The sequence below is a fragment of the Vitis vinifera genome, chromosome 1, assembly GCF_030704535.1.
Source record: "Vitis vinifera cultivar Pinot Noir 40024 chromosome 1, ASM3070453v1".
Lineage (NCBI taxonomy): Eukaryota > Viridiplantae > Streptophyta > Magnoliopsida > Vitales > Vitaceae > Vitis > Vitis vinifera.
The window spans coordinates 9,118,524-9,131,470 of NC_081805.1; the positions used below are offsets into that span (position 1 = coordinate 9,118,524).

A 12,947-nucleotide genomic window follows, 5' to 3' on the forward strand; every position below is an offset into this window, starting at 1 on the left:
TTAATAAATAATTTTGAACTAAAAAATAATTCTATTATTTATACTTTTATTTAATAAAATAAAAATATTAATACATTTATATTCTACTCTTATAATATTTTATTAGGATGATACGTAATTGAAATGATGCAATATTTTGATTTTTTTTAATTATTTGTATATAACTTAATATTCATGTATTAATTTAAAAGGCCTCCTTGAAATGATAAAATATTTTAAGTTTTTTAATTATTTATTTATAACTTAATATTCATTACTAACACTTATCATGATTTAATATATATATACTCAAATCATGATTTAATCATAATTCATCTCATTATTAAGTGGACATTTGATAAATTAATTTAATAATAAAATAATTTAATTTCAATTATTAAATAAATTAAATATGTTTGATAAAATAATTTAATGGTATAATTACATTTGACAACTTTTTTAATTTGTATCCTTAAAAAATTGTTGATAAATATTTAAAATAAATAAATAAATGGTAAAAAATCTTTATATTCTTAAAAATTTGTGGAGAAATACCGGAAAAAAATTTGTTAGATGGTAAAAAAATTAACGTAATTAAATGACAGTGGTAATGATTCGATGGAAAGAGAACTCGCCATGCCTCGACCGTACTGGACCTGTAGAGCCAAGATCAGCTACAAGTCAACCACAGGTAAACCCACAGTAGTCCAACAATCCTTTTGACCCACGTTTAGTGGTGTACATTAGATTCACGTCTCAACCAATCACTAGATATAAACCAGATGAAGTGTGGTCCGACGACACACCAGATCTCTACCTATCACTAGATACAAACCAGGCTTCCTTTCTAGGGCAATATCAGACCGAAAGGCGCAGATCGCTCTCTCGAACACCACCTTCCATGGCGGATCCTTCCACCACTTCTGCAACCGTTGAACAAAATCCTCAGCAATCCGAACCTGATAATCCGCCAATTCAATTGGATGCGCCACCCGCCGTAACACCATCGCCCTCAAGAACCACGACGTCGTTGGCTACACCGGTTACAGTAAACCCTAATTCCAATTCACAGCTCATGTCTTCGGTACCCCAGCCGATCCAACAGTTCGCGCCACCGCCGATCTCGTCAGGGGGCGTCGTGTTACCGCCAGCACCTTCGTTCCGGCCGGCGCCGCCACCTGTTCAGATGCTAGCCCCGCAGTTCTCTCCCGTCCCCAACGCTAACTTACAGAATTCGAATTTTCAGAACCCTAATGTTCCGCCGCCGGGAGTGAGTCCTGTGCCGGTAATGATGTCCTATCAGATTCCTCCGCCGGGGCAGCCTCCAAACCCAGCTTTGAGACCGTACGCGCCTGTGCCGAATGGCTATCCTGCTATTCCAGCACCTGGTCCTCAAGGGGCTGTGCCTCCTCCGGGTGGGTTCTCTTCTCTGTATTTATCTTGATATTTGAACTCTCTTATTCTGTAGCCTATGGCGGAATTTTGAATTGTTATTTTTAGGTCTTATTTTGTGATTGTGTCCAATTGTGTTAGAATTTTGATAATATAATTAGTTGTTGGTTATTATTTATGTGCGATTTGATTGTACATGGTACTCTCTGAATATCTATACATGGAACTCTGTGGACATCTTAAACACCTACATATTGGGAGAAAATAAAAGAAATGGACTTTTGTTTTTCTTTGAATTTCTCGCAGTTGGGTCCATCTTTTGCTTGGAATTTTTGTTGTCTGTGATAATTGTTGTTGTTTCGGAATCCTCCTGAATGTAATATCAAACTGGCTTGTGAAACTGTGTGCACATCTTTAAGATATTCAAGCATTAAAAGATGAAGTAAAGAAGTATTTTTGTGATATAAATAATGTGACTTTAAGTTAAAAGTATGGTTTATAATACATAGTGGTTGTGATACGTAAGGTTAATGGTCTGATTTTGGTGGGGAAAAATTTGGTTGAGAGGGGTTCAGAGAGATTCTAATCGTCTTGGTTAGATAAGGGGTATCGATGACAGGATGTTTTCTCCTACAGTGTCTTGATTGATAACGATGGTTGGAAGGCTTCATATTGCTTAGAGACCCCATCTACAACTCCTTTTTGGTATGCACATATTTGCTTAGTATTTTTGATTGTCTTTAAAATAGAAATTGTTTTAGTGGAGAATTTATTGTTTCTACGCCAAACTGGCCTCAGAAATTACAAATCGAACATTATTCCAAAATTCGAAGAATTATACTTTCCATTTGCCATGCTAAACAATGTCTGCCTGTGTCATGTTCCTACTTTGTGGTAGTCATAAGGATTCTTTCCCTTTCATGGGTCTTGAACTGCCGGAAGCTGACAATGTTGGCAACTGAGTGCTCGTTGCCCTTGTATTCCAAGGTATCACAATCCTTTCAATTACACTTTTTCTCTATATTTCCTTTCTTTGTGTTTGTTATGCTGCACATTGGGCTGATAGCAATTGATATAATAAAGATGATGGAACATTAAAATATATTGTATTATCCATTCCCTTGGCGACATGAGATGCTGGAAGTCTCATGTTAGTCAATTTCAAAATTCCACAAGTGGTGCCATGGGATAGTTTGAGGAGGCTATTATTTGCGAGTGGATGATAAGGTAAGCCTTCTTTACATATCCATGATTTTATGAATTCGATGCTATTTTCCTTATGTTTCCTTCAGGTTATCTATTCAGCTGGTGATAGTTGCCATGCCTGTGCTGCCATCTCTAATATGCTTGTAATGTGTGGTAACAGCGTTTAATTATTCTTGTCAAATTCTTTTCCTGTATATCTGTTCATATTGGGAAAACTATTATCACTGTATGTAGTTTGCAAACCTGCTCTGATAAATTTGCATAGATATTTTTTTTTCTGTTTGTGCAGGAGTTCCTCGCTATCCCTCTCCTTATGCAACTATGGTTCGTCCTGCATTTCCTCCTCGTCCACCAGGAGCAATTGGGATGCTTCCTGCACTGTCACGCCCTCCTGTTCCAGGGATGCCAGGAGTTCGTCCAATTATGCCTCCTGTTGTTAGACCAGCTATTGTCCCTGTTGCTGCACCAACAGAGAAACCACAAACCACGGTTTATGTTGGCAAAATAGCATCAACAGTGGAAAATGATTTTATTCTCTCTCTCCTTCAAGTAAGTTTGGGGTTTTTTTGTGATGTATCTTTCTCCTGCTATCTTGACTTTAGAGCATTGGGTTATTTTCCCTTGTTCGCATTATCTGTTGAATCTGTATTTGAAGCTTTGGGTTTGAATTCTGACATCTGTTCACTCTGTGAAGGTTTGTGGACCTGTCAAGAGTTGGAAACATGCTCAATATCCCATAGATGGAACTCCCAGAGGCTTGGGATTCTGTGAATTTGAGTCTCCTGAAGGGGTTCTCCGTGCTTTACGCCTGCTGACTAAATTCAATGTTGATGGGCAGGAACTGGTGGTATGATTTGATTTCTTATTGCTTTCTTTCACATGACATCATATATACAGCCAAACTTGTAGAAAAATCTTTGTTTTTTTCCAGTGTATTTTTATGTTTCACTATTAAGTAGATGACAGAATGGAAATCTATTTGCAAGATAGGATATATTACCAGATAAAACCTTCAATTAGACTTGGTTATTATTTGCGAGAGAGGATATATTACCTGATGCCTCTGTCGAGGGATGTTGCTCTACTAGAATATTATATTGATTAATAATATTTGCTTCTAATTATTATCTGCATGATCTTTTTTTGCTAATTATTATTTATATTTTTGCTGCTCCTCATATTGGGGAAATATGATCAGTTAAATGTTAATCAAGCAACAAGAGAATATCTAGAGCGGTATGTTGAAAAGAAAACTGAAAACTCAAAGAAACCACAAGAATCTGACATTGAAGGATCTGAGAAAGAGCAAGAAAGTGTACCAGGTGTTGAGCAGAATGAAATTCTAAAGCCTTCTTTAGAGGACTCAAAGAAGGATGGAAATGAGTTGGTGAACAAAGAAAATCAAGACAATGCTTCCTTTGGGATTGTGACTGATGAAGATAGAGAAGCTGATCGTGAGGCTTTGGAGAAGCTTACGAGTATGATGGAAGAGAGGATAAAGACAAAACCACTTCCTCCCCCACCCGCACAAGGGGCTGCAGATGGTTCTGAAAACACAAACTCAGAACTGCCTACTAAGTCAAGAGATTCAGATGTGGATGTAATGAGAAATGGTGAGTTTTATGGTGTTTATAGGAAGTACCATTGCTATCTGCTGCTGTTATTATTATGTCATTAAATGTTTATGTGTGTAGTCTTATATACCAGTAGATTGTTAGTATGCCAGTTGTTTTGTGATGATCATCTCTCTGACAAAAAAATTGATACAATTTTGTTTTTTGCTCATGTTTTGCAGATGCAGCAGAAGATGATGAAACTACTAGTGAAAACAAACCTAAAAGTGATCAGGAGAGGCTTGAAAGAAGTTCACCTGACAGGAGTAGAAGATATGACAGGAGGAGCAGAGAGAGGGACAGAGACCGGGAGCTAAAACGGGAAAAGGAACGGGAATTTGACAGACTTGAGAGAGAAAGGGAGCGAGAACGAGTTAGGAGAGAGAAGGAGCGAGAGATAAAAATTGAGAGGGCTGAAAATTTATATAGGGAGCGTGTCAAGGAGTGGGAGTATAGAGAAAGAGAGAAAGAGTATCAGCGACAGCATGAAAAGGAGAGGGAAAAAGAAAGGGAACGGGAGCGGAGGAGGGAAATCTCAAATCAGGAACGTGACAATGACGAAGATGATTCCAGAAAAAGGAGGCGCAGGAGTAGTGAGGTAGAAGAGAAGAGAAAGAAGAGGCAAAGAGAAAAGGAGGAAGACTTGGCTGACAGATTAAAAGAGGTGGAAGAAATTGCTGAGACCAATAGGAGGGCAAGTGAGGAGGAGCAACAGCAGCAGCAGGAGCAACAAAACAATGCAGTCAAGCTTTTGGCTCTTCATGCAACTACCGGAAGTGAAAAAGAAGTTCTGACTGATGAAACTGATGCACAAAATAAAGATAAAGCTGTTGAACAGGCTTATGAGGGTGATTCAAGTCATCAGAACCATATTGGTAATTTTTTTCCCCTTCAATGTCATCTTATGCTTTTCTCCTCTCTTTTTCATTTTCTCCCCATGATGTAGTTTTTCCCTCCTGTTAATGGAGTATTATTCTGTATGGCAGGTGATGGAATATTACAAAACGGCACTGGAGATGAATCGGCCATGGCATCGCTTGCTGCATCAGATGTGCGGCAGAGTAGCAATCTCCCTGCCAGAAAATTGGGTTTTGGTCTAGTTGGTTCTGGAAAGCGAACTGCTGTCCTGTCTGTTTTTCATGAGGAGGAGGATGATGATGCACATAAGGAGAAAAAGATGAGACCTCTGGTTCCCATTGATTATTCGACTGAAGAATTGCAGGCTGTCCAACCTACCATTTCTGGGCCATCACCATCAAATTTGGTTGCAGCAGCAGAATTTGCTAAGCGCATCACCAATGTTAAAGATGACAAGTCTGATATAGAGAAAGAAAGAAATAGACGTGCTTATGATAGGTCAAGCCACCGTGATAGGAATGATGAGGATATTAATCGTGCCAGAGATGAGAACAGAGAGAAGTTTCTTGATCGGGACAGGGATCGAGAACATGGACCAGAAAAATTGAGGACTCCAGATAATAAGAAGCTTTTAGATGCCAAACAATTGATTGATATGATCCCTAAGACTAAGGAGGAGTTATTCTCATATGAGATAAATTGGGGCGTGTATGATAAGGTAAGCAACGTTAACTCAGGCCATGATTCTAAATTCCTAGTTACTTAACTTGTACTTTTGAAACATGTTGCCTCTGGAGTGATTGTGATATTCAAGACTACTTCTATTGAGATAATTATTGATTTATCTATTTTACACATGCATATATATATGGAGAAAAATGTTCCTGTATACTTTGGGACACTCTTTTAGCTCCTCCTTTTAATATATACATTTATCAATGAAATGTGGGGGGTGTTTGCAAATAGCATTCATAATTTACATAAAAATCATTGGTGAAATCCACCAATAAAAACAACATGGAATCCAATGTTGATGTTCGATAAAGTGAACATGTAATGTGGAAGAAGGTTGTGGCTAACTTGTAACATGAGAAATTGAAAAACCATGACTATTGAGTGCATACTTTTTTTTTTTTTTTTTTCTTTATTTTTTATTTTTTATAGGTAAATAAGTAGATAAATTGAAAACTTTGACTATTGAGTGCATACTATCCAAGCAATTAAACATTCTTGTATATCTTGTTGGAATTGGTCATAGTTTCTTTAGGTGATTGCTCCTTGTCCATGATGGACTTTGTGGAGCGGTTAGGCTCTGTGTAAGGCGTGGTGGTTCTCTCCCATATTCTTAGCTATTTCCTATCCTTATTCAAGATTCCCATTGCAGTGGTTGGAAAATTTGAGAAATTGCAAAGGGTTTTTTTTTTTTTTTTTTGGTTTGGGGTTAGGGAGATCAAGAGAGCATCTTATTAGCTCGGATTTAGTACGTAAGCTTAAGGTGGAAGGGGGATTGGGGTTTTGGAAGATTTCTCTAAGGAATCATGCTCTATTAGGAAATGGTTGTGGAGGTTTTCTAGGGGGAGTTCTGCTTTGTGCCATCAAGTTATTCTAAGCATGTACATACTAATGGATGGGATGCCAATAGTATAGTTAGGTGGTCATGTCATTGCCCATGGATGGCTATTGCACGGATTTTTCAAGGTTTTACAAGGTACACTCAGTTTGTGGTGGGAGATGGGGAGGGAATCTGTTTTTGGGTAGGCTTGTGGTGGGGGGATCAACCTTTGGGTTCTCAATTTCCAAGACTATTCAGAATAGTCATAATTAGAAACCTTCTTGTTTCTTCAATTCTTGGGTTTACTTATCCTTTCTCTTGGAACTTGAACTTCCATCTTAATCTTTTTGATTTTGAGAGAGAAGATCTAGAAAGACTTATGCCCTCTTTTTATCATTTGCACTTATCCTCATCCATTCCAAATGCGAAAGCTTGGTCTTTATCTTTTTCAAGTTTATTTATAGTGATTCAAGTTTATTTATAGTGATGTCTTTCTTTTTAGTCTTGTCTTATCATTCTGATCAAATTCCTTTTTTCCTTACTAATTTTGTGTGGAAATCTCAAGTCCCTTTTTAAGGTTAAGTCCTTTGTTTGGTTAGTGGCATACAAGAAGGTAAACACTAATGACATGCTACAGTTGAGAAGACCTTACAAAACCCTTAGTCCTTATATCTGTAACTTATGTATGGAGCATGGAGAATCGGTAAATCATCTCTTTTACATTGTCTTTTGACGCTGGGGCCGTGGTACAAATTATTTGGATTGACCAAGATGGATTGGGCTCCCTTAAGGAGTATTTGTAATATGATGACCATTTCATGCAAGGGATTGGGAAGCTCTAGGAGAGGCCTAGTATCGTGGCAAACCGCTTGTATTACTTTAATTTGGGTTGTGTGGTAGGAAAGAAATGTTAGGATTTTTGAGGACAAGGCAGACTTTGGAGGTTTTTTGAGATACCATTCATTTTCCTGCTTATTTTTGGGTCTCTTGCACCACAACTTTTAAGGGTATTCCCCTTAATGTGGTCCAACTTGATTGGTTAACGGTGTGTAGTTCCAAAGGTGTGGGTTAGTAAGGAGAGGTTGTCTTTTGTATTTACTAGATGGTTTATGGTATTCCTTTTGTTTAGCTTTTGTTTGTGGGAGGATTCCTCATCCTTTTATTGTACTTCTTGAGTCCTAATTCAATATATTACATTGTTGTTTCTCATAAAAAAAGTAACCATGGTGGTTGTTTTTTGTGTGCCCCTTGCCTTGTTTATTTATGTATTTATTTTGGCCGTTTGGTATCTTTGTATATATCATGTATGCCTTTATGCGCTTTTCTTAGGTGGTGTTAATAGAATCAATATTTTTTTCCTATAAAAAAATGCCTATTTTATTTGGATCTTTCCTTAGGAGGGAATCCAAAGATGATACGATTTTGGGATCCAATGGTTGATACAATTTCGAGGAGGTTGGATGGGTGAAAAAAGGCTTTTTTGTCTTTTGGGGGGTGGGTGGGATAAACCTTAATTTAGTCATATTTGTATCACATCCCTACCTATTTCCTCTCTTTTTTCAAGATCCCAACATCAATAGCCTTAAAGATTGAGAAAATGCAAAGGGACTTTCTTTGGTCAAGGATTGGGGAGAGTAAGAAAGATCATCTTATCGGTTGGGATGTAGTGTGTAGGCCAAAAGAGTTTGGAGTTCTAGGGATTGGGAATACTTTTTTGAGAAATTGTGCTATTTTAAGGGAAGTAGCTTTGGAGGTTCCCTAGGGAAAGTTGTGGTCTATGGCATCGGGTTATCGCGTCCATTTATGGGATACATCCTAATGGATAAGATGCCAACATGTTGGTAAGATAGTCACACAAATGTCCTTAGAAGGCTATTGCGCAAGTCTTTCAAGACTTTTCCTTATACATCCGTTTTGTGATGGGAAACAGGGAGAGATTTTGATTTTGGGAAGATTTATGGTTTACTTATGTGTTCATAATTTTCAGGTCTTTATAGAGTTATCTCAATGAAAAATCTCATCATCTCAACTGTCCTTGGTAATTCCTATCCACCCTTTTGAAATTTTAACTTTTGAGACAATCTCATTGATATAGAAATTAATTTTCTTGAAAGACTCACTTATCAAAGAAAAATTTCTTGAAAGGTTCATGTCTTCACTTAATTCAGTGCATTTGTCTCCTTTTGTTGCATATTCAAGGGCATTGCCTTTATCCTCCTTAGGTTTACTCACAATAAAATCTTTTTTCTTGGTCTTGTCCAATTTCTCAAATCCTTTCTTGTAACTTTTAATCAAATTTCTTTGGAAATCAAAAGCCCCTTCAAAGATCAAGACCTTTGCTTGGTTAGTAGTGCATAGGAAGGTAAATTCCATTGACATGCTCTAATTGAGAAGACTTTACAAATCTCTTAGTTCTTTTTTTGATAGACAAAGATGTGTATTAAGAAAGACCAAAAAGAGGGGGCACACTGCACCCTACGTATATAGACAGTATACACAAAATATGCCAAAGCAAGCACCAATTAAGATAGAAAAAACCTAAAAAAGTCCAAAGCTAGCCACAATAAAGAGTATCTAAGAAATTCAAGATAGAGGGGTACAAATCCCTTGGTTCTCATTGGTGCATTTTATGCAAAGGATATAGAGAATTGATCGACCGTCTTTTTCTATATTGCCAACTTTGGGGCCATGACATAAGCTCTCAAGTCTAGCCAAGATGGATTGAACTCAACCTAGGAGTATTGGAGATATGATTATCTCATTTGGAGGACTAAGGACTTCAATCAAAAGCAAGATTCTTTGGTAAATTGCTTGCCTTATTATACTGTGGATTGTGTGGTAAGAGAGAAATGTTAAGATTTTTGAGGAAAAGTGGAGAATGGAAGGAATGTGGGATTTACTTCACTCCAACTCTTCCCTTTGGGTCTTTTGTACTAGCACTTATAGAGGAGTTCCATTTAATGTTATTTAACTTGGTTGGTTTTCAATTTGTGATTCAAAAATGGTGGATAATAGGGAGAGGAGTTAATTCCGGTTTTTGAGATAGTTTGTGTAATTTGGGTTCTTGAGATATTTTGTGGATGCCTATGTGTATAGCTTTCCTATATATCTCTGTGTCGTTTCCAATAAAAAAAAATGTGTATAGCTTTCCTTGTATAGTGGAGTTGTCTGGTCTTACTTTGATCAGGTTTTGTATGTTGTGGGAAGAAACTCTCATCCTTCTCTTGTACTTTTATTATTATTATCAATATATCTTTTGTTTCTAATAAAAAAAAAAATACTATCCATTATTTGCATCAAACAAGGGTAACATGTACCATCCATGAAGCAGTAATAACCTTGTAATGTCAAATATTTTGTTGAAATTATGAAGATCAATACAATATTTGTAATATATACTAGTAAAAGGATCCAATATGGATTACTTGCCTACACCTAGTCTATGGGTAGCCTAGGTTTCATTTTAAAACCATTAATCAGTTTGGAAATGAAGACAAATGTACTTGGTGAACTCTTCTGTTGATTATAACAATCTTTGCAATGTACCCTACCAGAAGGACCCCCTATATTGATTACATTACTTTTGTTTTTTTTAATAGGCAACAAGAAAGAATATATATATATATATATAAAGATTTAAGTACAGCAGCAAAGTACGTGCAAAGTATGCAAATGGCATTGAATGACAGGCAAGATGAATATAGAGGGAAGGAACAGAAAAAAAACCCCCTCTGCCAACTCCATACTTAGAACTAATCCTTTCAAAACCTATCAAGGGCATGGGATTAACATCAACGTATGATTTAACCCATTCTGCAAAAGTATTCATAAATGATATTTTACTTGATTGTTCTGTTTTTTCCAAATCTTCAAAGGCCACTCTGATTTTTTCCATCCAAAAGGTCCGATGTACACATGTAGCACTTATTTGGAATACTCCAACCCCTTCTTTTAAGTTGCTCTATCATCAAAATTCTGCCCCATGATGCTTTCCAAGTAAAAAAAACTCACCTTTGTGGGAACCCAAGAATTCCAAACATAGCTTACAGGGAAAGGCTCACTTCTTCCTTGGACTACAGAGAGGTTGAAGGATTTAATGGAGAAATTGCTACCCTTGGATTCCTTTCACTCAAAACTATCATCCTCCTCTCTCCTAATTGAGCAAGCTTGGATTTTCTGGAAAAAGACTCACTACTTCAAGCATCCATTCATGAAACTGCTCAGAATACCGAGGCTTCCACCAGCCACTTTCCCCATACTGCTCCCTTACATCCACAACCCATGCATCTTTGGCTGTGGCAAAAGAGAACAACAGAAAAGATTCTTTCAAAGATGAGTTACAATACCATCTATCTTTCCAAAACTTGGCCCTTCTTCAATTGCCAGTAGAGAAGCGTACTCTGCCCTTCACAGAGTCCCATTCTTTTTTGATTGCTTTCCACGCACCCACCCCATAACCATCTCTCACTCTCCTTGAGCATTATTTTGATTACATTACATGCCTGCACTAATTTTGTGCTAGCAGAGGTATGGTTAACTTATCCAGAAACTTGGAAACAATTTGAGCTCCATTAAACCTTAGTTCCAGTGTCTGTTGGAAAATTTCAGTTTTTCTTTGCAATGTCCGATTCGCAGGCAGATTATAATTTTAAGCCCTGTCAAAGGGCAGAGTTGTCTCTCTCATACTCTTTTTTTTCTCAATTTCTTCCCTGCTTTTATATGTTGCATCTCCTTCTTGCATTGTTCATACTTACAAGTGATAACTACTGAAATCCATTGATCTTATTAATTCCACACCTGGGCAAATAATGGGGTACAGTATCACAGTTATAAGTTTAAGATGGCTGGGATTTCTAGTTCACTTTCTAAAATTGAGAATTACTAAAACCTTTTGGTCCTCGGTTTGGACCAAGTAGCTTAAGGAGTTCTAATTTCTTACACTGCTAGTTGTTCTGATGATTTGAGCCTCATGAAAAAAAAGATTTTTAGGACTCAGGCCTTGTGCAAGTTTAAGATACTTCTCATTGCTAATGATGGTATTGATGAGTTTGGATTATTTGTATATATTCTAAAATATGGCACCATTGTTGTCTTATGAAATTCTACAGCATGAGCTACATGAGAGAATGAGGCCTTGGATCTCAAAGAAGATTACAGAGTTTTTAGGAGAGGAAGAAGCTACGCTTGTGGATTACATTGTATCCAGCACTCAAGAACATGTTAAGGCATCCCAAATGCTGGAGCTACTTCAATCCATCTTAGATGATGAAGCAGAAATGTTTGTGCTCAAGATGTGGAGGATGCTTATCTTTGAAATTAAGAAAGTAGAGACAGGTCTCTCTTTGAGGTCAAAAACTTGACAGGACCTGGTATGCTTGTTATTTCTTCTTGCAGGACAAACATTCTTAATTTTTTTTTCCCTTGGGTTGCTGTTTCAATGTCATATCCTGTTATCCTAGAAGAAAACGCCTTCATCAGGCTTGAAATTGTACTTCAAGTGTATTGTTTCAAAATACAAGAGTCCATTTTTGTTTCCACTCTTGTCGTGTATGCTTGTGGCCTGTGGCAGTAGGCAAATATGCACTTCAGTGTGCAGAAGGTGCCTCATCCATATATCATATAACTGGTGCTTGATTGAGATAACTACACTTGTATTCAATCAGGCATCTTTTCATGCTCAGTGGATGTCTGTAGGTCTGATAAGTCTGACATCTAAGTGTCGTATCATAGCATAAGCCCTTGCAACTTGAGAATTTGCCTATCTCAAGCTTAGTGTCATACCGAGGCCAACTTGAAAGCTGGGGTTTGTTGCAAGTTGGATAAAGATGAGGTGCAGAACCGGGTGCCTCATTGATTAACTAATAGCATAGTTGGTGTCAAGATTGTTGTATAACCACTTAGTAAAAAATTTTTAATTCGCCCAAGGTTTCTACTCATCTCGGTTCCTGAGAATAGCATGTAGGAGGCTCTGAAATTAATTTGTTATTCTTGTCTCCAGATTCAGGTCTCGAGTCTTAAATCCCTCGATGCGGACTCACCCAGGAATGGAAGTGACTTATCGGCCAACGTTTTTCTTTATGAGAACTGGCAAACATTGATCCGCTAATTGTAGAGGCAGTCCCCGCATGGTTTTGGCCACTATATACCCTTTTGACTGACTTCTAATTCAGCGAAAATGCCAAAACAAAATAGTTTGGTTCTTTGTAGTGCTTCTCTTATATATATATATATATATGTGTGCGCGCGCGCGCGCACTCATGCGCTCTTTAATAATTCCAGATATTGTATTGTCGTATTCGACCCACCACCCATCGAACCAAAACCATGACCAAGGCTGGGAATTACTG

The 12,947-nt window shown here is 37.5% G+C and overlaps 1 protein-coding gene across 4 annotated transcripts; it reads left to right on the forward strand.

The window, feature by feature from the left end:
• The first annotated feature begins 753 nt into the window (after window positions 1-753).
• On the forward strand, window positions 754-12,873 carry LOC100263874 (RNA-binding motif protein 25). 4 transcript variants are annotated; one of them, XM_019220343.2, is made up of 8 exons: window positions 754-1,394; window positions 2,867-3,126; window positions 3,272-3,424; window positions 3,776-4,190; window positions 4,373-5,065; window positions 5,177-5,766; window positions 11,709-11,969; window positions 12,599-12,873. In XM_019220343.2, the coding sequence occupies exons 1-7, from the start codon at window positions 881-883 to the stop codon at window positions 11,958-11,960; spliced, it is 2,877 nt and encodes a 958-aa protein (XP_019075888.1). In that variant the 5' UTR covers window positions 754-880; the 3' UTR covers window positions 11,961-11,969; window positions 12,599-12,873. The 4 variants fall into 4 exon arrangements, with proteins under 4 accessions (XP_019075888.1, XP_002264457.1, XP_019075891.1 ...); XM_002264421.4 differs by lacking the exon at window positions 12,599-12,873 and having other exon boundaries at window positions 11,709-12,137; XM_019220346.2 differs by lacking the exon at window positions 12,599-12,873 and having other exon boundaries at window positions 791-2,720; window positions 11,709-12,137.
• Window positions 12,874-12,947: the final 74 nt, after the last annotated feature.

Excerpts from the sequence above, each read along its gene's own strand:
- LOC100263874 (XM_019220343.2), top strand. The coding sequence starts at position 881 with ATGGCGGATCCTTCCACCACTTCTGCAACCGTTGAACAAAATCCTCAG. Across the intron at positions 1,395-2,866 it reads AGGGGCTGTGCCTCCTCCGG|GAGTTCCTCGCTATCCCTCT; the intron begins GTGGGTTCTCTT and ends CTGTTTGTGCAG. Across the intron at positions 5,767-11,708 it reads ATTGGGGCGTGTATGATAAG|CATGAGCTACATGAGAGAAT; the intron begins GTAAGCAACGTT and ends GAAATTCTACAG.